Source organism: Zonotrichia albicollis, chromosome 20 (genome assembly GCF_047830755.1).
Source record: "Zonotrichia albicollis isolate bZonAlb1 chromosome 20, bZonAlb1.hap1, whole genome shotgun sequence".
NCBI lineage: Eukaryota > Metazoa > Chordata > Aves > Passeriformes > Passerellidae > Zonotrichia > Zonotrichia albicollis.
Genome location: NC_133838.1, coordinates 2865839 through 2891942, shown reverse-complemented (window position 1 = coordinate 2891942; position 26104 = coordinate 2865839). Strand labels below are relative to the sequence as shown.

The 26104-nt window shown below is 49.4% G+C and overlaps 1 protein-coding gene across 1 annotated transcript in view; it reads right to left on the bottom strand.

Moving 5' to 3' along the window:
- The window catches only part of LOC141731339 (uncharacterized), a 796170-nt gene that overhangs the window by 651921 nt on the left and 118145 nt on the right, over window positions 1–26104 (bottom strand). The window contains exon 7 of the mRNA XM_074555958.1: window positions 13114–13785. Within this exon, the coding sequence (XP_074412059.1) occupies window positions 13114–13785 (672 nt within the window). The remainder of the gene's footprint in view (window positions 1–13113; window positions 13786–26104) is intronic.

Here is a 26104-nt window from a genome sequence, read left to right as displayed (position 1 = left end):
GAACTCAGGAACTGCCTGATTCAGCGTCTTTCTGTGTCCCAAGTATGGGGCTCTTCCTTTTTGCTCTGGAATGCAGAACCTTTTCACTGCTTCCATGTGACTGAACTCCTGAGGTCCCTGATGTGTAATGTTTTAACACAGCTCCTGCTACAGCAGACAAGTTTGGATTTACAAATGTGAAAGGAGAGCTTTTCTTTTGGAATTTAAAACCCTGCCAAGCAGGCTGGAAGGAAAGAAGAAAAGGATTCAAATATGCGCACAAATGTACTTGATTTTATAAAATGGGGTTGGCCCTGCCCTTTCCCTCCCCACTGTCCTTTCTCCTGTGACCTGAGAAAAGTGAGCAGAAACATGTGTTTCCCTTGTAGATAAAGTGTCACTGCTCAAAGAGTTCAGCTACCAGTGGAATCACCTGAGTGGCCAAGCTCTGCTGGATGTTACCGGGTGTATCACAGGTATGGCCTCCGCTTCTGAGCCAAGAGCTCTTCCCAGGGAGTATTTACAGGGAATGCCTGTGAGCAGACAGCAGAGCAGCTCCTCCAAACCAGGAGGTGCTGAGCTTGTCCCTGCTGCCCCATGGCCAAGGCAGGTGGGTTTGGCAGGTTTTCCCTGGCTGCTGCAGAGCTGGGCAGCATCTGAGATGGGGGCAGCGCTGGGCCTGGGGCTGAGCTCTCACTGGGGCATCTCAGAACCACCTCCAGCAAAGGGAGGGGCTAAAAATGCCCCAGCTGGCTCCTTTCTCAGAAGCTCAAGGGACATCTGTGATCTTTGAGGGGAAATGGTGGCCAATTCTGTTTCAGGGCATCGGTTTGTTTTGTCCTCACAGAATTCTTGTTTTTCTCTTGGAAAGTTTTGAGGCTGAACCGTGCAGATCCTGTGCAGAGCCTGGGGGTCACAGCTTAGGCCAAAACTCAACAGAGGTATCAGAGGCACGGGTTTAGTGCAAGGCAGCCTCTGGGGCTCAGGACAGAAGCAGAGTGCTGAGGCTCCCTGCCTATGCTGTCACAGTGGCCTTGGACTGAGCCTTTCAGGGTGTGCAAACTGTGTCTGCCTGTGTCAGCGCTGTCCAAAATGCTACAAATGCAGCTGATAATTGATTCCTCAGAGGAGCTTGCTATGGCAGCAATAGCAAAGGAATGGAAAAAGGATAATCTCCATATATAGTAGAGAAGATGATTGATAGCCTTGCTTTAACTGGGGCTAAATCCACTGTAATTATGCCAACATCTTTCAATGCAAGGTTTAATACACTTTGTGTCTTCATTAGGAATCTCAAAAGGGCATGTTCAGAGATTGGGACTGTCAAAGGCCCTTTAAAGAGCATTTGAATAAAGTAGATCTCCAGCAATAGGGAATTTAGTTTAACAGTTCTTTTGATCTCTTTTTCAAATAAAGGAATTATCCATAAATTAGGACTACTTTAGAAAAAGCAGATGTTCTCTCTGAGATTTAATAGGAACAGACATTCCTCACATTCAGTAGTCACTGATGTCTTTAATTGCATTTAAACTCAAATGAATTCCCATTTTAAAATGGGTACCATAACCCTTTCCTGCTTAGCAGAATTGGTTTTGGGTACTTGCAGGAGCTCTTTCAATGTTGATGACTGCTGGTGGATTAACAGCATAGAGAAAATGAAGTCTCTTTCACCACAGAATTGTAAATGGCTGCTAGATAACATTTTGTCTGATCAGAAAATAAGAACGGTCTCCAGAGCATTTCAGGTTTTGATCTCTCAGCCAAATCTGCCATGCAAGAAGCCTGTTGGTAGTAACTTTTTGTCTGTGTTTGATACAGTTCAGTTCAGAAAATGAGCAGAGAGATTCCAGAGACAATTTGAGAAAACACTCGTGTTTTGGTTACATTTCAGTCCCCTGTGTAGCATTTTTCTTTCTCTATGCCCCTATTTCAGTGGACATTATAAGAAAAAATGCCATTACCATTGGGAGGGGAAGTGGCATTAAAATGTGGAGATGCTCAAATGCCACAGCAATGGGGTCTGGGTAATTCCCTAAGACACCCTGAGGTTTGAAACAGCTCTTTGTTGGAAGCCCCAAAAGCATTCTGCCAAAGACACCAGCTGGTCACTGATGTTTCTCATCCAACTGTCACGCAGCAGCCATCTCTGGTGGGCTGGAGTTTTGAGGTGTGTTTTAATCCTGCCCTTTGCTGTGTGCCACTGAGCAAAGGGAAGAGCCAGATTAGACATTTGGCACTTGACATCAAAGTTAGAAAAATTGAATCGTCCCTTTTATTAGAAATCTCTCAATTTCCTTGCTATGGTGCATTTCCAAATCTTCAAGTGTGGGTTTAGACAACTTCTTAATGGAAATAAAAGGCAGTTGGACATTTCATTCATTGTTCATACAGAAAGAGATTGTGAAATAATTTAGTAAAGGTAGGAAGTCTGCCACAGGGACAAGGTGGTGGTTGGAGCAATTAGTCCTGCGGGGTTGGTGGTTCTGTTTCCAGGATGCTCAGCTGCTTTACCCTTTTCTGGACCAAGGGGCTGTGGGTGCTATTTTGCTGATCTTGGCCAGAGAGGCTTGCAAGAAGCAAAAGCAGAGGTAGATCCTTGTTTGCAGTGAGGCTGGTGGGTAAGGAGCTGTGTCTCTGTCCCGGCAGTGCTTGTGCAGGGGGTTCATGCCAGGAGCCCTGAAGTCATCCAGCGCGACGCCCTGCCCGTGCTCTGGTCCTTCCTGGGGAACAAGGCGCTGCCTGTGCGGAGCGCCAACGTCCGCACCGTGGCAACCAAGCTCGCCTCTGCCCTCTTCAAGGTGATGGGCACCCAGCTGAAGAAATGTGCTGCCAGCAAGCCTCCACATGTACAGCAAAACCTCTCCAAACTGTTGGGCTGGTGAAGGCAAGATGTTCCCCAGGAAGCTGAGGAAGCGCTGAGTCGGACATCTCTGAATTTGCCTTTTGAGCTGTTCCAAAAATGACTAAATCCTAAGGAAGGGTGTGCATCTGCTCCCACTCTCTCCATTGCCCTTCCTGGTCATGGCATGGGGGGCATGAAGCAGCTCCAGATGGAGGACAAGGTGAAGGGCAGTCAGGGCTCAGCCTCACACAGAGGTGAGGGGGGAGCTGGGCCAATCTCTGCTGGGAGGAAGGGTCTTGTGGCAGCCCAGAGAGGCTGTGCACATTGCCAGGGAACAGCTGTGCCCTGCATGTGCCCCTGCAATGAGCTGTGCTGCTGCCAGTGCCCCTGGAGCTGTGGGGCTGCTGAGCTGTGGGGCAGGCAGAGGAGCAGGAGGGTGCATGTGCAGCTGAGCCATTCCTGGAGAGCACAGGACTCGGGGCTCCCTGCTGTCCCAGGGCAGCCCAGAGGCCAGGCTGTGCCTGTGCCAGCTCTGGGCAAGTGGCTCAGGGTTGTGCCCTGGCCTGCCTCAGTGTCTGCCAGCAGGAGCATGTTTCCCTGTGCAGCTGTTTAGACATTTCCAGGAAATGTGTCCCATTAAATAGGGAGCTTTGGCTGCTTTACATTTGCATGGAGGCCTCTGTTTAACTTTGTGTCTCCACTTTGCAGATCTGACTGGTTACAGTCTTACCGAGAAGTTTTCTCAGGACAATTCAGATGTTCCCTCACCCACAAAGTCCTCGCCTCCCATCCAGAAGAGCTCTCTGTCCTCCAAGCTCAGGAAGAAGCTGCCACCTGTATGGAGAGTGTTTGAAGAATAGGATTAATGTGTTAGGCTTCATAGTTACAGCTGTACATATGTTCTGATCTTTAGATGTAGTTATGAATTAAAGTATTTTGATTGTATCTTTAAAATTTGATGACATATTTTTAATTGTATATATTTTTTAGGATAAAAAAATTAAATAAATAAATAAATAAATGAAATTTTAATAAACTAAGAGAAGAATGTGAGACCAGGACCTGCTAGCCTAGAGATTATGGGAGTGCAGCTCACTCGATGTGCCAGTGTCTCACCACATCCTTTTCTCATTGGGCCTCTCCTCTTCCTCTTTGGCCATGTATTCTTTGTGTCATTTGTGCTGCTCTTTGTAACTTGGCATTACTACGGGGTCACACACTGACCTGTTTGAGGGACAATGGATCCAAAAGATCCTGTATAGTCAAAGGTTTTTGTCTTGGTTTGGAAAGACAGGAGTCTGCTAAGGAAGGCAGGAGCCACCCCTGAAATGGAGAATGTAAACCCTCCCCACCCCTCTCAATTGCTATAAATTTTAAATTAAGGGACTCTCAGGCAAAAATATGGGAGCAGGAAATAACAGTTCTTTAATAGGTAAGGAAAAAAAATGGATAAAATAAACAATGCGTTACACTAGAACAACACTGACAGAGTCAGAACCCAAGCTGACACCCTGTGGGGAGTTGGTGGCAATCCAATTGGAAATGTGGCTGCAGCCCTCCTGAAGTGTCAGGTGTGGTTCTGTTGGAGCAAGGGGGATCTGTAGAGAAGGATGTATTCTTCCTCTGAAGATCCAGTAGAAGAAGAGAGAGCTGCTGTTCCTCTGGGGAATCCAGTGGAGAAAGCCGTGCTGGTGTCTCAAAACCTCTGGATTATATCTGGGTAGCAATGCTTGGCTCCTCCCTCTGGGTAGAGCATCTCACAGTGGGATGTTATAGTTCTTATCAGTCACGCAGTGACATTCAATAGCCTGTTGTCATGCAGTGACATTCAATAGCCTGTTCTCAGCAGATGTCTCCTCTCGAGGGAGGAGTGGGAGTGAGTGCTCAGAAAGAGAGATAAGGCAAACTGCCCACTTGACAAAAGACAGCTGCCATACAGATGGTAATAGAATACATCTTGCCTTGCAATCTGGAACATTATCCACCCCTTATTCTATTTCCATCTGCATCACAATGAAACCTTACACACAGTTCTCACTTAAGACTACGTTTCCCTGTGGCACACAACGGCTTTCTCCATCTTTCTGCATTACCCACCAAGTGCAAACAGGTCCTTGAGCAAAAACAATTCCATGCATGGGTTTGTCTTTGCCTGAAGTGGGAGTAATCCAAACAGTTTTTCCTAAAATACCTTTCACGTGTACAACAGGGACTTTATCTCCACCCACTGTGTGCAGGGGCTCAGACTGGGCAGGACCAGCTCTATTTATGGACCCTCTGGTGTTGACCAACCAGGTGGCTTTTGCTAGGTTCATTTCCCAATTTCTAAAAGTCCCCCCCGCCGAGTGCCTTCAGGGTTGTTTTAAGTAGTCCATTGCATCATTCAACTTTCTCCGGCAGCTGGTGCATGATAAGGAATATGATATATCCATTTAATACCATGTTCCCTGGCCCAGGTGTTGATAAGGCCATTCTTGAAATGGGTCTCATTGTCTGACTCAGTTCTCTCAGGGGTGCCATGTCTCCACAGGATTTGCTTTTCCAGGCCCAGGATGGTGTTCCGAGCAGTGGCGTGAGGCACAGGGTAGGTCTCCACCCATCCAGTGGTGGCTTCCACCATGGTCAGAACGTAGCGCTTGCCTTGGCGTGTCTGGGGCAGTGTGATGTAGTCAATCTGCCAGGTTTCCCCATACTTGTACTTGGACCACCGCCCACCATACCACAGGGGCTTTACTCACTTGCCCTGTTTGATGGCCACACACATCTCACAGTCATGGATGACCTGAGAAATACTGTCCATGGTTAAATCCACCCCTCGGTCTCATGCTCACTTTTAGGTGGCATCTCTGCCCTGATGGCTGAGGCATCATTGGCCCATCAACCTAAGAACAACTCCCCCTTATGTTGCCAGTCTAAGTCTTATCTTTGACACCTCCATTTTTGCTGCCTGATCTACCTGCTCGTTGTTTCAGTGTTCCTCATTAGCCAACTCTTGGGGACATGAGCATCCACATGGTGGACTTTCACAGGTAGCTTCTCTAACTGAGAGGCAATGTCTTTCCACTCATCAGCAGCCCAGATCGGTTTTCCCCCAAGCTGCCAGTTAGCCTTTTTCCACCTTTCCAGCCAGCCCCAAAGAGCATTGGCTACCATCCATGAATCAGTATAAAGATAGAGCTTTGGCCATTTCTGTCTCTCAGCAATGTCCAGGGCCAGCTGAACAGCTTTGAGTTCTGCAAGTTGACTTGATCCACCTTCTCCTTCAGTAGCTTGTCCAACCTGTTGTGTGGGGCTCCATACGGCTGCTTTCCACTTCTGGTTCATCCCTACGATGTGACAGGAACCGTCAGTGAAAAGAGCGTAGTGTGTTTCTTCTGGGGGCAGTTGGTTATAGGGAGGAGCCTTTTACGCACGTGTCACTGGTTCTTGTTCCTCTTCATCATTCCGACCAAAGTTCTCACCTTCTGGCCAGTTTGTAATTATCTCCAAAATCCCAGGGTGATTCAGTTCACCTATACGGGCACGCTGTGTGATCAGAGCAATCCATTTACTCCATGTAGCATCAATGGCGTGGTGGGTGGAAGGAACCTTGCCTTTGAACATGCACCCCAGCACCGGTAGTCGGGGTGCCAGGAGGAGTTGTGCTTCCGTGCCAGTCACCTCTGAGGCAGCCTGGACTCCTTCATAGGCAGCCAAGATTTCCTTCTCTGTGGAAGTGTAGTTGGCTTTGGACCCTCTGTAGCTTCAACTCCAAAATCCCAGTGGTCAGCCTCGAGTCTCCCCAGGCATCTTCTGCCAAAGGCTCCAGGACAAGCCATGGTTCCCTGCTGCAGAGTAGAGCATATTCTTTACCTCTGGTCCTGTCCTGGCCGGGCCAAGGGCTACTGCATGAGCGATCTGCTTGATCTGGGCAAAGGCTTGTTGTTGTTCAGGGCCCCAGTGGAACTCATTCTTCTTGCAGGTAACCAGGTAGAGAGGGCTCATGATCTGACTGTATTCGGGAATGTGCATCCTCCAAAAACCTATGGCACCCAGGAAAGCTTCCGTTTCCTTATTGCTAATTGGTGGGGACATAGCTGTGGTCTTGTTGATGACCTCAGTGGGAATCTGATGCCGTCTGTCTTGGCACTTCACTCCCAGGAACTGGATTTCTTGAGCAGATCCCTTGACTTTTCTCTTCTTGATGGCAAAGCCGGCTTCTAGCAGAATCCTGATGATCCTCTCTCCTTTCTCAAATACTTCCATTGCTGTGTTCCCCCACACAATGATGTCATCCATGTACTGCAGGTGTTCTGGAGCCTCACCCTTTTCCAGTGCAGCCTGGATCAGTCCATGGCAGATGGTGGGGCTGTGCTTCCACCCCTGGGGCAGTTGGTTTCAGGTGCACTGCACGCCCCTCCAGGTGAAAGCAAACTGAGGCCTGCATTCTGCTGCCAGAGGAATGGAGACAAACGCATTAGCAATGTCAGCAGTGGAGTACCACTTTGCTGCCTTGGACTCCAGCTCGTACTGGAGTTCCAGCATGTCCAGCACAGCAGCGCTCAGCGGTGGAGTCACTTCATTCAAGCCACAATAGTCCACAGTCAACCTCCATTCTCTGTCAGACCTGTGCACAGGCCAAGCGGGGCTGTTGAAGGGTGAGTGAGTTTTGCTGACCACTCCTTGGCTCTCCAGCTCTTGGATCATCTTATGGATGGGCATCACAGCATCTCGAGTGGTTCTTGTACTGTCGTCGATGCACTATGGAAGTGGCAATTGGCACCTATTGCTCTTCTCCCGTCAGGACTCCTACTGCAGATGGATTCTCAGACAGTCCAGGCAAGGTGTTCAGTTGCTGCATGCCCTCTGTCACTACAGCTGCTATCCCAAATGCCCACTTGAGTCGTTTTGGGTCTTTGAAATACCCACTTCGGAGGAAGTCTATGCCCAAAATACATGGGGCCTCTGGGCCAGTCACAATAGGATGTTTCTTCCACTCATTCCCAGTCAGGCTCACATCAGCTTCCACCAAAGTGAAATCCTGGGATCCCCCTGTCACACCAGCAATAGAAACAGACTCTGTCTCCACATGTCTCGATGGGATTAATGTGCATTGCACAGCAGTATCGACCAAAGCTTTGTACTCTTGTGGTTCCGTGCCAGGCCAACGAATCCACTCAGACCAGAAAACACGGTTTTCCCTGGCCTCTACCTGGCTAGAGGCGGGGCCCCTCTAAGCCTTCTTATCTTTCTTTCCCTGGGCATATGTCTTGGATGTTCCTTCAAGGGGATCGGACATGTCATCATCATCATCATACCTGGCAGTTCGGCTATGGGCAACTGGAGCTGCTTTCCTTCTGGTGGCTTCCTTCAGTTCATGCACCCGTTGTGCCAGAGCAGCAGTAGATTTTCCATCCCATTTCTTCATGTTTTCTCCACAATCACGCAGGTAGAACCACAGCTCAGCTCGTGGGGTGTATCTTCTCTTGCCATCGGGGTAACATCTGTGTTGGCTACCAGAACCTCTGATCTGTACTGCTGAGATTTGGAGAAGGTCTTCTTTAATCTCCTCTCTGAACTTCTTATGATTCTCCTCTATCTTGTCCTCTAATTTCTGCAGACATGTTTCTACTGCTGCAATTCTGGCATGTGTTGGGCCATGCACAGCATCTACATATGCTCAGAGCTTCATTGCCATATCCAGCACAGTCTCATCCCTCTCATCCCACTTCATTATGGCTAAGGCAGAAGCATATTCATGTGGCACAAGTCATACAAGTTTCCGCCACATCACAGACGTGCATGGTACCAAGTCTGGGTTCCTAGTTGTTACATCATCTGAGAAGATAATCTTTGCCACTGCCATTTCTCTCAGGTGTTGGATCCCTTGCTTTATGGTCTTCCACTGGGTTTGTTGCATATAGAGATCATCTGCACAGGTATCTTTGTGCTACATTTTCCAAGACCCGTGCCCAGAGACTGTGTGGAGTAGTCCCCATCATCATTCCTTGGTCGATGACAGGATCCTGTGACAGGGATCCCAAATACCTTGCTTCAGTGCCATCCAGAATTGTAGCCTCACCTGCAGCATCCCAGAGACGGACCAGCCAACTAATTATGGATTCATCAGGTCATTAGGTGTAATCCTTCTGTAGGCCACAAAGGTCCTTCAGAGAAAAGGACTCAATATTGGCTTCTGATCTTGCGCCTGCTGGTTTGACTCCTGATTTTATGTCAGGAGGCATTGAGGGTCCTTCTCCTGCTGCATCATCATCATCATCATCATCCACTGGTCGATCAGTCTTGTCCATGCATTTCCCACTTCTAGTGCTGGTAGCAACAGCCATTGGTTGAGGCTTATTGTCTGGTTTAGCTGCTGGCTTAGGCTCACTATCTGGTTTAGCTGCTGGCTTTGAACCTGGGCTGTTGGCTGTAGCCTGACTGGGATAGCTGATTTATCTCCCTGCCCCCCTGCCTCTGTCTGCTACCCAACAGTATCTAACAGAATGGGATAAGCATAGGCCAGGGCCCAGCTTATTGCAATGAGCCTTTTCTCTTTAGAATGATCATGGCACTTTGTTTTTAGGTATTTCCCCACCTCAGCTGGGTTCTGAATTTGTTCCCGTGGAAAATCCCAGTCTACAGGATCAGAATATTCCTTCAGGGTTTAGCCTGTATTTTCCCATTCTCCACACCACTTAGGATTTTTCACGCCTGCATCTGCTTCTGGGACAAGGGTCTCACCAACTCCTCTGGATATCTCAGTCCTCATTCTAGAGAAGCTGCAGACCATATAGAGGAAGCTTGATTAAATACCAGATTAAATACCAGAAAGATGGTCTCTTTAACATTCAGGGGAAACTGAACATTCTCAAAAAGTGGCATAACAGATTCAAAGGAGAAGAAGGAAAGGAAAGGCTGAAAAGCCTCATTCCCTGCTCCTCCTCTAACAAACTGGGTGCAATTACTAATAAATTCCCAAAACATACTACTGGAACTGGGATGCAGGGTAGGACGAAGAAACCATAAACCATAAATATCATAAACAGACTCCAGTATCTTTGTAAATGCCCTATAAATCATTATCACCAAGGCCTGCACAACAGCTATTCCAATCCGTGCCGCACTACCATAAAAATTATGGGTTATGGACAATAATCCTAGTGACCAGAAAGGTATTGAAACCTCAAAAAGCTCTAGAGACCAGAACCACGTGAAGGCCTCCACCCCAAGAGACATTAGGAATTCAAGCAACATGGCTACTGACTGCTTTAACTCACTAGAGAGTGAGCACAACCAACATACAATCAATAGAGCTTTTTTCCACCTTCTTGAGCCATGCATTGGGCACCAATAGATGTATTTGTCCTGGTTCAGAGCAAATTTGGAAGAGAATCCCAAAGGGGCTCCAGTAGCAAAGCAGATTAAATCAGCCCCTTCCCCCAACCGGTCCTGGAGAAAATACCTCCTTGGAGAAAGGTGGAAAAACCTGTTTATTAAACAATAAAACCCCTTGCCGCTCCAAAAGAGATGACTGAGAAACTGAGAAAGTCCCCTCCCTGGGTTGCAGCTCAGCTCACTAAGTCTCTGATCAGTCCCTCTGGTGCTGGAAATGTCGCAGGCCAGGCCTGGCCCAGTGGCCACAGATGTAGCTGCTGGTGCTCTTCTGGTGTTCAGTCCAGAGCAGGTTTGAACAGCTCCAAAGAAAAGGGGAAAAAACCCACAGTCCAGGGAACTTCTTTGTCTCCTTTGCCTCAGCTAGCTAAACTAACTAAAAGCAAAAGAGAGCTCTGTCCCGCTGTCTGTCCATCCACAGACAACACAGTCCAGAGCAGGAATGTGGAGGAGTGAGTGCAGTGTCTGAAAAAAACCTGCCTCTTCTTCTCTCCCCCTTCACTCTCTGGAACAAGTCTTAAAGGTGTACAACTTATTATTCAGCATAAACAGAATGAGACAATTGGGGATAAAAGCATCATTTAGTCAACCCACGACACCCACCCATTACTTACTTTTTTCTTACTTTCCCAAGCTTGCTGACAAACTTGCTGAGTCCTGATGACTCTTCTTCTTGTATCTCTTTCAAGGATATACCAACCCAATTTCTGAATATGTCCATTATTCATTGTTTGTGCATGTGTCCATTGTCCATTAGTACAAGCAGGCTGGATTGTGCTTTGGCTGAATATGGGCATTGTCTAACAAAAACTCCTCAATCTGCAAAAACTCTCAATATGTAACCATACTGAGATGACTGGAACCACACAGGAACAACCAGGACCATGCTGAGGAGAACTGGGACCACACTGCAGGTAACTGGCAGTGAGTGAGACCATGCTGGGAGGGACTGGGATCATATGGGGAGTGACTGGGACTATACCAGGGACAACTGAGTTCAATTGGGACCATACTGGGAGTGTCTGTAACCATAGGGGAGTGATGGAAGCACACTGGGAACAGCTGGGCCCATGCTAGGACCAACTGGGATGACTCTGAGAGGGACTGGAATGATGGAGGGATTGACTGGGAGCAACTGGAATGATGCTGAAAGCAACTGGGAAGAAGTGGGAGTGACTGAGAACAAGCTGGAAGCAACTGGGATAAACTAGGAGAGACAGGGAGACACTAGGATCATACTGGAGGCTACTGGGGTCATGCTGGCATTGACAGGGAGCAACTGGGATAACACTGGGGGCACTGAAATCGTACTGGGAGTGTCTGAGAGCAACTGGAATTAGACTGCAAGTGACTGGGATCATACTGGGAGTGGCTACAATCATACTGGGATCAGAGTGGGTGTGATTGGACCCTGACTGGGGGTTACTGGGAGTTACCAGGCCCATGCTGGGAGCCAACAGGGGACATAATTAGAGGAACTGGGAGCAACTGGGATAAAACAGGGGGCAAGTGAACCACCCTAAGGTAACTGGGAGTGCCTGGCAATGACTATGAGAATGTTCAGGGCAACTGGGATATACTGGGAGTGTCTGAGCCCATATGGGTGGTGACTGGGACCGGACTAGGAGCCACTGGGAATGTGCTGGGGAAACTGGAAACACGCTGGGGGCAAGTGGGAAGGACTAGGGACCTGGTGGGAGAGACTGGGATCATACTGGGAGTGCCTAGGACTATGCTAGGGACAACTGGGAGAACTGGGAACACACTAGATGAAATTGGGAAGAACTGGGACTGTGCTGGGATCAAATTGCATCATCATAGGGAATGACTGGGAGGGACTGGGCTCATACTGGGAGCAGCCACTGCTGGCCCTGGGACCCTCCAAAAACACCTCCTGGGGAACCCGGATGTCCCCCCGAGGGCCATCTGTGGCTCGGCTTTGGAGCCCTGCCAGCTCCAAACTTCCCCTGAAAAAAATCCCAAACCCAGGCACCCCCCAGCAGGTTTGGGCCGAGCTCCCCCTTCCCCGGGCACCTGCAGGATGGGGGGTGATGCTCCCAGGGCTGCGGCGACTCCAGGGTTCCCTCTCCCCTTCTCCAGCTGCTTCTGCTGCCGCTCAGCCTCTTCCTCCTCCTCCTCCCCTGTTCCCGAAGGTCGAACCGTGAGGGGAAAGGGGACAGGGAAAGGGTGGAACCATGAGGGGAAAAGGGGCAGGGAAAGGGCGGAACCGTGAGGAGAAAGGGGACAGGGAAAGGGTGGAACCATGAGGGGAAAGGGGGCAGGGAAAGGGCGGGAACCCTGAGGGAAAAGGGGCAGGCTCAGGCCAAGGGCGGCAACTGTGAGGGGGCGCTCTGCAAACAGAACTGCAACGGACTGAACATGAACGGGAGAGAAAGCAGTAAGTCTGAGAGTTTTATTTGCTATCAAATACATCCCACACACCCTGCCCCACACAATCCCCGTCCAATCGCTCCTACGCTCCCATCCCATCCTATCGCTCCCAAATTGGGATCCCATTTCTCCCATCTCCTTCCAACCCCATCTCACCCTGGTACCTGTGGAATGGAGTCAGTTTGGCATAGGATTGAGATTTTGAGGTGGGAACAAGCAATTTGAGGTAGGATTGAGCCCTTTTGTGTTAAGATTGACCTGTTTTCAGTATGATTTGAGTGGTTTTGAGGTGAAAGATTGATCCCTCTTCACTTTTGGACTGCAAAGAGATGGAAAAGACAAGAAAATTAAGGCCAAACCAAAAGAATAAGAAGCCAGGTGTGTTCCCAACATGGATCACAGGGAAAGTGGGTCACCAGGGCTGTGCCCCAAGTGCCTCCTCCAGTGGGGGATGGAGCTGGAGCAGAGCACGAAGCTCTTCCTGCACTCAGGGCACTAGCAGGGCTTCCCTTATCGGTGGCTGTATTGGTGTCGGGTCAAATGAGAGCTCTGTGAGAAGCTCTTCCCACATTCTCTACACTTGTAGGGTCTCTCCCCTGTGTGGATGCGCCGGTGGGTGATGAGTTGGCAGTTGTACTTAAATCCCTTCCCACACTCAGGGCAGAAGAGGGCCCTCTCCTCTGTGTGACTCAGATTGTGCAGGAGGAGATGGGAGTTGAACCAAAATCTATTCCCACACTCGGAACACTCGTAAGGCCTCTCCCTAGTGTGGATCTTTTGGTGCCTGATCAGGGTGTCATGGTCCCTAAAGCTCTTCCCACATTCCCCATACTCGTAGGGTCGTTCCCCAGTGTGGATCCTCTGGTGCTTGATCAGGTCAGAGCTCCCGCTGAAGCTCTTCCCACACTCCCCACACTCATGGGGCTGTTCCCCAGTGTGGGTTCTCTGGTGGCTGATCAGGCTGGAGCTCTGCCTGAAGCTCTGTCCACACTCCCTACACTCGTAGGGCCTCTCCCCAGTGTGGGTCCTCTGGTGGCTGGTCAAGTGGGAGCTCCGGCTGAAGCTCATCCCACACTCCCCACACTCGAACGGCCATTCCCCAGTGTGGGTCCTCTGGTGCTCAATGAGCTTATAGTTCCACCTGAAGCTCTTCCCACACTCCACACATGTGTGGGGCTTCTCCCCATCATGGAGCTGTTCATGGAGCACCAGCTCAGAGCTCTGGCTTGATCTCTGGCCACCTTCCCAGCCCAGGCTGGCTCTTTCCTCCTCAGATCCCTGCCAGCTGCATTTGCAGCCCCTCCTCGTGCGGCATCTCCGGCGCTTTTCCTCCCCGTTGGCTTCCTGCGCCATGGAGCCGCTCAAAATGGCTTCTTCCACCAGGTTCTGCTGCGGGCATTTGTTCCCCCTGCTCTCCATGCTCAGCTCCTGCTCTGGGGGAGGAAGGACAAGGACAGGATGGGATTTGCGTCTGTGCCACAGGCAAGGGCAAGGAGATTCCCCGCAGGGCTGAGCTGCAGCCAGGGCCATACTGGGCTGGGCTACGGAGCAGCACAGAGGGGAAAGGGGCACTGACTTCCTCCTCACCTGCTTCAGTGTCCCAGGGCATCTTCCTCACAGACTCCCAGGGGTTGGCAATGGGAAATCCTGGTTTGGGGAAAACAAGGGATGAGCATATTGAGTTTGAAGGTCCCTCTGCCCAAGTCCATCTCTACCAGTCACCGGCCATCTGTACTTCACAAAAACCTTCCAAACACCCAGATTCAGCCCTGGAAAAGCCTCCCAGGAGTTCCCTGTCCCTGGTCCCTCCCTTTGGGTGTTCAAGGGTTCCCCCCGTCCCAGCTGCAGGGGGTCACACTTAGATTGGGGGTCCCCCTTCTCGGTGCCCGCCCTGCCAAGGCTGCTGGCAGTCCCAGCGATCCCAAAAGCTCCCCCCTCTTCGCTCTCCCCATTTCGGGATGCCGGGGCTGTTTGGGCTCCCGGGCTCCCTTCTCCCCTCATTCTCTGCTCGGGGCTGCAGCGGCTCCAAGGAGTCCCCCCTGCCCCTCTCCAGGCTCTTGAGGCTCCCGCCCATGGCGGCGCTCCCCCCTCTCTGGGCTCCCCACTTTGGGCTCCTGCGGCACACAGGGCTCTGCTCCTCCAGGCTGCCTCTGCCGGCAGCCGCCACCAGCACCCGCCGATGTCCCCCCGAGGGGCCTTTTCCGCTCAGCCTTGGACTGCTTCATTCTCCAAACATCCCCCAAAAAACCCAACTGGGAGCAACTGGGAGTGTCTGGGAACATGCTGGAGGGAACTGGGCTATACTGGGACATACTGGGAGGGTGTAATGGGAGGGACTGGAACAAATGAGGGTGAAAGAGAGCAACTGGAACCATGTGGAGCACAACTGGCTCTTACTGGCAGGGACTGGGAGCACAGTGGGGCCATCTTTGGATCATACTGGAAGGGACTGGACTAATATAAGAAAACCCTCAAAAACTCCAGAGATACACCAAAAATCCCAGTGGAACTCACCAAAATTTTATAAAACTCCCAAAAATTTCAATAAATTCCCCCCCAAAACCCCCACAACCCCAACAAAACACCCCAAATCCAAAACCCCCCAAATCAACAAAACCCCCCAAAATCACATAAGCATCTCTAAACCCAATAATTCTCCCAAAAACCCCCAATAATTCCCCTTAAATTCCTAACAAAATCCCCCAAAGCCCAAAAAAGCCACCCTGAAATTCTCAAACAGCCTCGCAAAACCCCAAAATCCCCACAAATCCCCCCAGAACCTGCCAGACTCAGTGGGGCTGTCCTGGATCAGGGGGCACCGGCCGGTGGAACAGCAGCCACTTCAGGGGGCCCTCAGAGCTTTTTGGGGAGGGGGCACCATGGGAGACCCTCCAAAAACGGGTGGGGGGGGGGGGGGGAGGAACCCCTGCGGTGCCCCCTCCCCCTGAAACCCCCAGACCTTGGTTCAGGGTGGGCCTGGGACCCCCCGGGACCCCCAATTCTCCCCCGAGACCTCTCCAGGAACCCCAAACCCCCCAGAGTCCCCCAGGGTTGGCCTAGAATCACCCTGGACCCCCAAACCCTCCCCAAGACCCCCAAAACTCCCCAGGACTCTCAGACCCCCCCATTTCCCTCCAAAATTCACCCCAGAGCTACCTGAAACCCCCCTGTGAAAAATGCATGTATTTTATGATTGGCTTTTTGCAAATATTAAAATGAATATTATATGTGTTGTGTTAGAAAGAAATGCTGTATTAATTCTCTTAAGTACTATGTTAAATATAGTTTTAGGTTATAAAAATTGTTAAAACAGAAACTATGCTATGTAAGATGCTTTGTTTAACAGAAAGGGCTTGCAGCGAGATAGCAGCCACAGGACACCTAAATCTTTCAGAGAAAGGGAATTTATTGCCTTCTTATCAGAAGAAATGAACTTCTTCCCACCTTGGAGGCGCTGTTAGGATTAGAAGGAAGAAGCTGACACTGACCAGACAGAATCCTGTGTTTGAATGGAATTTATGCATCATGTATGAAGTGTATGAATATGCAACGGGCTATTGTTCTTAATGGTTAGTCCTTTGTTAGCAGGGGTCTTTTTTGGGCTCGTGATGCCCAGAAAAAGGTACCCGGACGTCCATAATTCTTTGTTTTTATTATCTCGTATTGTCCTAATTCAATTTGTCCAAATTGTTATTACTCTAATTGTGTTACTATTTTTATAACCATATTTTTTACTTTTAAATTTTGAAAACAACCGATTGGCGTTCTTCACAATTTGGTAGCAGAGGATGGTTGCTAACACCTCGCTGCCTGTGCTTTAGGAGAGTCAGAGTGGGGAAGGCACGCCCTGCCCTATTTGGCAGCCTCGCTTTGTTTCCCCTGAAGTGACCGACAGACGCAGGTTACGATCTGTGGACAAAAGGAGGCAATATAACAGAGAGAAGGAAAAAAAAGGCTCCCTACAACTGCGGTAATTGGTCCCCTAAGTGTAGTAGTGCGCACGAAGAACCCGGGAAGGAAAAAGGATTGGTAAGTATTTCTCGGGCGGGGGGCAGGTACAGGGAGGGGATGAATGTGTGTGAATGAGAGGCAGGCTGGTTGTCCCAGACCTGCCAAGTGAGTGAGGAGTCTCCCATGCTGCGTTTTCCTCTTTTCGCGAGAAAAACGGCCAGTAAAGAGACAAAGCGAGTGATAAGAGAGTGAAAGAACCCCCCGGGGTGACTGGGACTGGGTCTCAGGGAGGGGTTGGACCCCTCGGAGGTAGGGAGCAAGGTTTCCTCACCCAATCCACTAGGAAACGGGACAGGAGGGGCCCCTAAAACCTGCTGGGTTGAGGGATTTATATTCTAAGAGCATCCAAGAGCAGGGTTGAGCAGAATTCTGTCGGAGTGAGGATATGCCCAAGAACACTCAGGGTGGGACAACACAACTAGATTGAGGGATTAAAATTTTACCCAACAGCATCCGGGGTTGGACAACACAGCTAGACTGAGGGAAAAATTTTTGCCCAACAAGATCCAGGGTTGAACAACACAGCCAGATTGAGGGATAAAAAATGCCCAAGAACATCCAGGGTTGGACAACACAGCAAAACAAATTAAATGCCCAAGAGCATCTGTAGTTGTACCACACCGCTGGGTTGAGGGACAGAAAATGCCCAAGAGCATCTGGGGTTGAACAACACAGCTGAATTTAGGGAAAAATACCCAAGAGCATCTGGGGTTGGACAACATGGCAGGACTGAGGGAATAATTGCCCCAGAGCATTTTGGCTTGGATAACACAGCTGGGTTGAGGGATATCCAATAGCACTGAGACTGGCCAGTAACACCTAAACTTGTAATAGGTGATGTGAAAGTAAAAGGTACCTTATTGTTGTTTTGTGGTGTGTGTGAGTGAGACCCACACAAAGTCAGCCTCAACTTCCCAGGCAGGTGGGAAGGGGGAGGCAGTGGAAAGAGGAGTGAGTGACCTGCACACCAGGCTGTAGCTCCCGGGTAGGTGGGGGCTTCTGGGCCGAAGAGGAGTGAGTGACCTGCGAACCAAGCTGGCGTTCCCTGGGTGTGTGAGGGGGCCGTAGCTGAAGAGTGTGAAGGACATGCAGACAGCCTCACAGGGGAACGGACGCCAGAGGCAGCAGAGTCAGGCCCTTCTCGGGGGCCTGGTGACACTGAGACCTGGAGGTCAACCCCAGAGCGAAAGAGGGGGCCACAAGGACCTGTGATTTTCTAGCAATAAGGATCCACTTTCTGTCTTGAGAGTGTGAAGGAATATGTGAAAGTGAATGAGAAATAAAAGTGAGTGAATGTAGATGAATGAAAGTATAGGTAATGTCGATTGTGCATTTTAAGCCTTACCATATCTCCTTGGAGGGAGGTGGATTGTATTGACAAGCAGTGTGAGAAAAAGGGGTTTTTTTGGGTGTAAGTAGTTGAAAGAAAAGTGGTATTTAAGTTGTTAGTAAAAAGTTGTCGTGGGGTGACAGCCTTCAGCCTTTATCCCCATATCGTGTGTTGTGTCTGGCAGCTGTGCCTTCCACCCCCCCCCCCCGGCCGTCTTGCTGTGGCCGGATGGGGAAGAGGGGGGGGGGGTGTGGGGTGTGCCCAGGCACTTTTGCTTTGGGCTTTTGCTGCTTGGCTTGGCTAGCCGCTTGCTTGCTTGCTTGCTTGCTTTCTGCTTTTTTTTTTGCGCTGGTTTTTTTTCTTTTTTTCCCTTTTCTTTTGTTCTCTCTTTCTTACCCTCCCCTGAAGATACTGGACCGGCTCCGGATCTGGCCTGAGAGCTCCAGGACACCCGAAGCCTGCGACAGAAGCTCGGCGCCCTCACAACACAGTCTGGTCCCTTTTCTTTTCTTGTGTTGGGGAGTGTTCTTTTTGTTATTTGTAAATAAATAGGTTTTGTTTTCCACTTTGCTCCTCCGAGGAATTCCTTCCCGAACCTGGTGTTGGAGGAGGGGTGGTTGGAGGTTTGTTTTGTTTTGGGGGGGGCTCCCTTTTTGAGATTTCCCCCTAATTTGTCCTAAACTAGGACAGTATACTTTTTGGTGCGTTGGCCGGGAAAGTCGGAGGCCAAAAAGAGTGGGAAAAAAACCTATAACAATAATATTTTGGTTTTGGTTGTTTTGTGGGCATATTGGTGATTCATAATGTCATTTGGAGTGGAAGCTTGCCGGTTTTTCTGGTCCCTAGGGGCTTTTGAAGTTTTAATACCTTTGTGGTCCCTAGGGTTATTTCCTTACCCCAAAATAGCTCTGATGTTGTCCCTAATAAGTAGCTTTTGTAAGCGGGGGGCACTAACCAGAATAATCATTGTGCTGGCCTTATGTGTGATGATGTGTCGGATAACAATGCTGGACTTTATTTCAGGAATGTATGGATTGTTGTCATGGCTGTGTACTCAGTTTGTTTGGGGAGAAGAAGAGGAAGGGGCTTTTCAGCCTTTGTCTTCCTTCTTCTCCTACAAATTGTTGACATCTCTATTAGAAAATACTGACTTTCCCCTGAGTTTGAAAGAAACCATCTTTCTGGCATTTAATTTATTAAGCCTTGTCTATACTGTCTGGAGTGTATATAAAATGTAAGCTGAGATTTCTAGAGGGGTTAGAGAGACTCCTGATTCAGGAGTAAAACAAAGCAGGAAAAATCTTGACTGGAGTGGGAAATGGGAGGATATGGGCCAGACTTTAAAGGAATTTTCTGATCCTATAGACTGGGACTTTCCATCTGATCAAATTCAGAATCCAGTCGAGCTGGCAAAGTATTTGAGGGAGAAGTGCCATGGTAATACTAAGGAAGAAAGGATTACTGCAGTGAGCTGGGCCTTGGAGTTTGTTTACCGTACTCTGCTAGATACTGTGGAGCAGCAGATAGCAGAAAGGGAACAGGGAGATAAGTTAGTTACTATCCCAGTGACCCAGGCTGCAGCTAACATCCCAGGCTCCAGGCTAGCAGCTGAATCAGACAATAGGCCCCAAACCATGGCTGTTGCAGCTAATACAAGAGGTGGAAAGTGTAAAGGCAAGACCGATCGGAAGGTGGAGGATGATGACGATGATGCAGAAGAAGGACCCTCACCAAAATCAGAGGCCACATCAAGGGGCACAGAATCTGGAGCCAATATTGACTCCTTTTCTCTGAAGGACCTCAGAGGCCTAAGAAAGGATTACAGCCGACAACCTGACGAATCTATTATTAGTTGGTTAGTCCGCCTTTGGGATGCTGCAGGGGAGGTTACGATTTTGGATGGTACTGAAGTGAGGCATTTGGGATCCCTGTCACATGATCCTGCCATCGATCAAGGTGTGATGAGGGGGGCTAACCCTCACAGCCTCTGGGAACGGGTCCTAAGAAGCGTAGCAGAACGGTACCTGTGTACGGATGATCTCTATATGCAGCAGACACGGTGGAAGACCATAGAACAGGGGATCCAACGCCTGAGAGAGATGGCGGTCATAGAGCTCATTTTCTCAGATGACACAACAACTAGGAATCCGGACCTGGTACCATGCACTCCGATAATGTGGAGGAAACTTGTGCGACTTGGGCCACCTGAATACGCTTCTGCCCTAGCAATAATGAAGCGAGATGATACATATGAGACTGTGCTCGATATGGCAAAGAAGCTTCGAGCGTACGCAGATGCTGTGCATGGCCCAACTCATGCCAGAATTGCAGCAGTGGAAACCCGACTGCAGAAACTAGAAGACAAAATAGAGGAGAATCATAAGAAACTCCGGGAAGAGATTAAGGAGGACCTTATTCAAATCTCAGCCGTACAAATTAGAAGCCCTGGTGTCCAACGCCGGCGCTCCTTTGATGGGGAGAGAAGGTACATCCCACGGGCTGAGTTATGGTTTTTCCTGCGTGAGTCTGGAGAAGACATGAGGAGATGGGATGGAAAACCCACCGCTGTTTTGGCACAACGGGTGCGTGATTTGAAGAAAAGAGAAAGTATAACCAAAAAGATAGCAGCTCCGGTCGCTCGTAGCCGAGATGTTAAGTATGACGATGACGATGACATGTCCGATCCCCTTGAAGGAACTTCCAAGGCATATGCCCAAGGAAAGAAGGACAATCTGGCTTAGAGGGGCCCTGCCTCCAGCCAGGAAGAGGCACGGGAGAACCGGGTTTTTTGGAAGGTGTGGATCAGATGGCCTGGCACATCAGAGCCACAAGACTATGAAGCATTGGTTGACACTGGATCACAATGTACCTTAATGCCATCGGAACACATGGGGACAGAACCTGTTTCCATTGCTGGAGTGACGGGGGGATCACAACAGTTGACTTTGTTGGAAGCTGAGGTGAGCTTGACTGGGAAGGAGTGGCAGGAACATCCGATTGTGACTGGTCCAGAGGCTCCGTGTATTTTGGGCATAGACTTCCTCCGGAATGGCTACTACAAAGATCCTAAGGGATTCAGGTGGGCTTTTGGAATAGCTGCAGTGGAGATAGAGGGTATTAAACAATTGAATACCTTGTCTGGACTATCAGAGAACCCATCTGCAGTAGGACTCTTGAAGGTAGAGGAGCAGCGAGTGCCAATTGCCACCTCAACAGTGCATCGCAGGCAGTACCGGACGAATCGAGATGCCGTGATCCCCATCCACAAGATGATTCGAGAGCTGGAGAGCCAAGGGGTGGTCAGTAAAACCCACTCACCCTTTAACAGCCCTATCTGGCCCGTGCGAAAATCTGACGGAGAATGGAGATTGACTGTAGACTATCGTGCCTTGAATGAAGTGACTCCACCACTGAGTGCGGCTGTACCGGACATACTGGAACTGCAGTACGAGCTGGAGTCCAAGGCAGCAAAGTGGTACGCGACCATTGATATAGCTAACGCGTTTTTCTCCATCCCTCTGGCAGCAGAATGCAGGCCTCAGTTTGCTTTTACATGGAGGGGAGTGCAGTATACCTGGAACCGATTGCCCCAGGGGTGGAAACACAGTCCTACCATCTGTCATGGACTGATCCAGGCTGCACTAGAAGAGGGTGAGGCTCCAGAACATTTACAATATATTGATGATATCATTGTTTGGGGGAACACGGCAATAGAAGTGTTCGAAAAAGGAGAGAAGATAATTCATATTCTCCTGGATGCCGGATTTGCCATTAAGAAGAGCAAAGTCAAGGGACCTGCCCGAGAAATTCAGTTCTTGGGGGTGAAGTGGCAAGATGGACGGCGTCAGATTCCTGCGGATGTTATTAACAAAATCACTGCTATGTCCCCACCAACTGATAAGAAGGAGACACAAGCTTTCTTAGGTGCTATAGGTTTCTGGAGGATGCACATCCCTGAGTATAGTCAGATTGTGAGACCCCTTTATTTGGTTACCCGCAAGAAGAACGACTTCCATTGGGGCCCTGAGCAGCAGCAAGCTTTCGTCCAGATCAAGCAGGAGATCGCTCATGCTGTAGCCCTTGGTCCAGTCAGGACAGGACCAGATGTGAAGAACGTGCTCTACTCTGCAGCCGGGAGCCATGGTCTGTCCTGGAGCCTTTGGCAAAAGCTACCTGGCGAGACCCGAGGCCGACCATTGGGATTTTGGAGTAGGAGCTACAGGGGGTCTGAAGATAACTATACTCCAACAGAAAAGGAAATCTTGGCCGCCTATGAAGGAGTCCAAGCTGCCTCGGAGGTGATTGGTACAGAGGCACAACTCCTTCTCGCACCCCGACTACCGGTGCTGGGATGGATGTTCAGAGGAAAGGTTCCCTCTACCCACCATGCCACCAGTGCTACTTGGAGTAAGTGGATTGCCCTCAATACGCAGCGCGCTCGAATTGGGAAGTTAAATCGCCCTGGGATTCTAGAAATAATTACAAATTGGCCCGAAGGTGAAAGCTTTAGTGTCGCAGATGAGGAGCCAGAGCCAGTGACCCGGGTTGAGGAAGCTCCGCCATACAATCAGTTGCCAGTAGAAGAAACACGTTACGCCCTATTCACTGATGGTTCTTGTCGTGTCATAGGGATGAAACGGAGGTGGAAAGCAGCTGTATGGAGTCCCACTCGACGGGTTGCAGAGGCTACTGAAGGAGAGGGTGAATCCAGTCAATTTGCTGAAATCAAAGCTATTCAACTGGCCTTAGGTATTGCAGAGAGAGAGAAGTGGCCAAGGCTCTATTTGTATACCGATTCTTGGATGGCAGCCAACGCTCTATGGGGATGGCTGAAGAGATGGAAGGAGGCCAGCTGGCAGCGCAGAGGAAAACCAATTTGGGCTGCGGAAGAGTGGAAGGATATCGCTACCCGGTTAGAGAAGTTACCTGTGAAGGTTCGCCATGTAGATGCCCATGTCCCCAGAAGTAGAGCTAATGAAGAGCAGCAAAACAACCAGCAAGTACATCAGGCTGCAAAGATAGGGGAGTTGAAGATAGATCTCGACTGGGAGCATAAGGGAGAGTTATTCTTAGCACGATGGGCCCACGATGCCTCAGGCCACCAGGGTAGAGATGCCACCTATAAGTGGGCACGAGACCGAGGGGTGGACCTAACCATGGACAGTATCTCTCAGGTTATTTGTGACTGTGAGACGTGCGCTGCCATTAAGCAGGCCAAGCGACTGAAGCCCCTCTGGTATGGGGGGCGGTGGTCTAAGTACAAATACAGGGAGGCCTGGCAGATTGACTACATCACACTGCCTCAAACCCGCCAGGGCAAGCGCTATGTACTAACCATGGTAGAAGCCACCACAGGATGGTTGGAAACCTATCCTGTGTCCCATGCTACTGCCCGTAACACTATCTTGGGCCTTGAGAAGCAGGTCTTTTGGAGGCACGGTACTCCCGAGAGAATTGAGTCGGATAATGGAACTCATTTTAAAAACAATCTTATTAATACTTGGGCTAGGGAACATGGCATCGAGTGGGTATACCATATCCCCTATCATGCACCAGCTGCAGGGAAGGTGGAAAAGTACAATGGATTGTTAAAAACCACCTTAAAAGCATTGCGTGGGGGGTCTTTAAGAAACTGGGAGCAACATCTGGCAAAGGCTACCTGGTTAGTTAACACTCGAGGTTCCACCAACCGAGCGGGTCCTGCTCAGTCTGAGCTCCTTAATATAGTAGATGGGGATAAAGCCCCAGTGGCCCATGTCAGAGGTTTGTTGGGAAAGACAGTATGGATCAACCCTGCCTCGAGTACAGACAAACCCATCCGTGGGATTGTCTTTGCTCAAGGACCAGGTAATACATGGTGGATAATGCAGAAAGATGGAACAACACGGTGTGTACCTCAGGGAGACCTGATTGTGGGATGAGACTCATATATGAATGTCATTGTTTGTTGAATGTGAGACAGAAGGAAACTGTAAGTGTCAAAGGTCTGAGCAAGTAAGATGAGAGAAATGCGTAAGTGTCAAAGGTGTGAGTAAGTGAAATGAAAGTTTTTTACTGTATGTTCACGATATGGGATAAGGGGTGGAGTGTCGTGGGGTGACAGCCTTCAGCCTTTATCCCCATATCGTGTGTTGTGTCTGGCAGCTGTGCCTTCCACCCCCCCCACCCCGGCCATCTTGCTGTGGCCGGATGGGGAAGGGGGGGGGGGGTGTGGGGTGTGCCCAGGCACTTTTGCTTTGGGCTTTTGCTGCTTGGCTTGGCTAGCCACTTGCTTGCTTGCTTGCTTGCTTGCTTGCTTGCTGCTTTTTTTTTGCGCTGGTTTTTTTTCTTTTTTTCCCTTTTCTTTTGTTCTCTCTTTCTTACCCTCCCCTGAAGATACTGGACCGGCTCCGGATCTGGCCTGAGAGCTCCAGGACACCCGAAGCCTGCGACAGAAGCTCGGTGCCCTCACAACACAGTCTGGTCCCTTTTCTTTTCTTGTGTTGGGGAGTGTTCTTTTTGTTATTTGTAAATAAATAGGTTTTGTTTTCCACTTTGCTCCTCTGAGGAATTCCTTCCCGAACCCGGTGTTGGGGGAGGGGTGGTTGGAGGTTTGTTCTGTTTTGGGGGGGGCTCCCTTTTTGAGATTTCCCCCTAATTTGTCCTAAACTAGGACAAAAGTGAAAAACGGAAGCAGGGGACGAATAGATAGAAAATTGAAAAAGGAGACGGAAATACAGTAAGGTGGATACAGGAAAAGAAAAGCAGAAAAAATTACCAACAGAAATACCCCAAGACAGCCCTTTGGGAGTTATGTTAACAAACAGAAATACAACTCCTTGCAAAATACAGGGTATGCAGAAGTTGATGAGAAAAAACATGCAAACTTGTGAATTATATACTTAAAAAGAGCATTAGAAAATTTAACACAAAAGAAAGGAGTTATATATTGATTCAAGGGATGCCTTTAGAGTAGCACATGCCTCAAGAAAAATTTAAAAAGGGAGATTACTTAATTAAAGATGAAAAAGATTAGTACATGAGAAACTTATTTTCGAGGTTTTAGAGGCATTAAAATTACCTAAGAGAGATAGCAATAGTACATATTAAAGGACACAAAAAGGTAAAGACCCAGAAATAAGAAGAAATAATTGGCAGATCAAGAAGCTAAAGATGCAGCAGAAAATAGAGCTGAAAGAGCTAATATTAACTCCAAATGAAGAAAAATTGGAAATTCCAAAGTTTAGAGAAGCAAAAAAAAAAATTAAAAAATTAAAATTAAAACAAGATAGGTGGCGAACAAGATAAATCGGGGAAATAGAAACATCTTGATGGAAGACAATTAGATAATAAAACACTTACTAGGGAATAGCAGAGGACATGTATCAAAAAGCCCGGTGGGATACTCAGGCTTTGTGTGATCATTTTTTAAGGCACTATGGGTGCACTGAGACTTTTAGAGTAGAAAAACAAGTACCTGAAATATGTATAATTTGCCAAAAGATAAATAAAAGGGTGATGAGAAAAACAATATGAGAAGGTCGTGAGTTAGCTCGTCGACCATTTCAAAGTATCCAAGCAGAAGTTTAGATTTGTTAAGCTCTGGATTTATTTGTAAAAACCGTTTAATCCAGAAGAAAAATAGTATACCACATGCTGGGGAGGGGGGAGGCTGTAGGAAAATAACATTTTTGAAAGGCAATAAAAGCAAAACGGGGAAAGTACAAAGCTGAGAACAAAATTACCTCATCCATTGCCGTTCGTTCCCCCACTCGTTCGCAGCTGCACCCCCCCAGCCCCTGCGCCGGCTCCGGCACAGTCCGTGTGTCCCAGTCCGTGTGTCCCAGTCCGGCCGCCTGGCCCGCGGCCGCTCCGCAGTTCGTGCAGGGGGTGGGGATCTGTCCTGCCGTGTGCACCGTGGTTACCGCGCTCACCGCACCGAAGGAGGGTCCCGTCTGTCCCATCCCCGGCTGCCCTGACTCTGTCGGCTCCCGCCGCTGCAGCCGCGGTCAGTCGGCTGCTCTGCCTCTGCCCGACCAGCCACCGTGAGCCATGCGGGAGCTATCCACGCTCCAGCTCGGTCTGCACCGGAACAGCCCCTCGGGCGATCCCGGCTGCACACCCCGCCTTTGGAGCACCGAGACTCTGAGTCACGCCGAGTCGCCCTGTCCTGCCCCGAGCTCCGTTCCCTTGGTAAC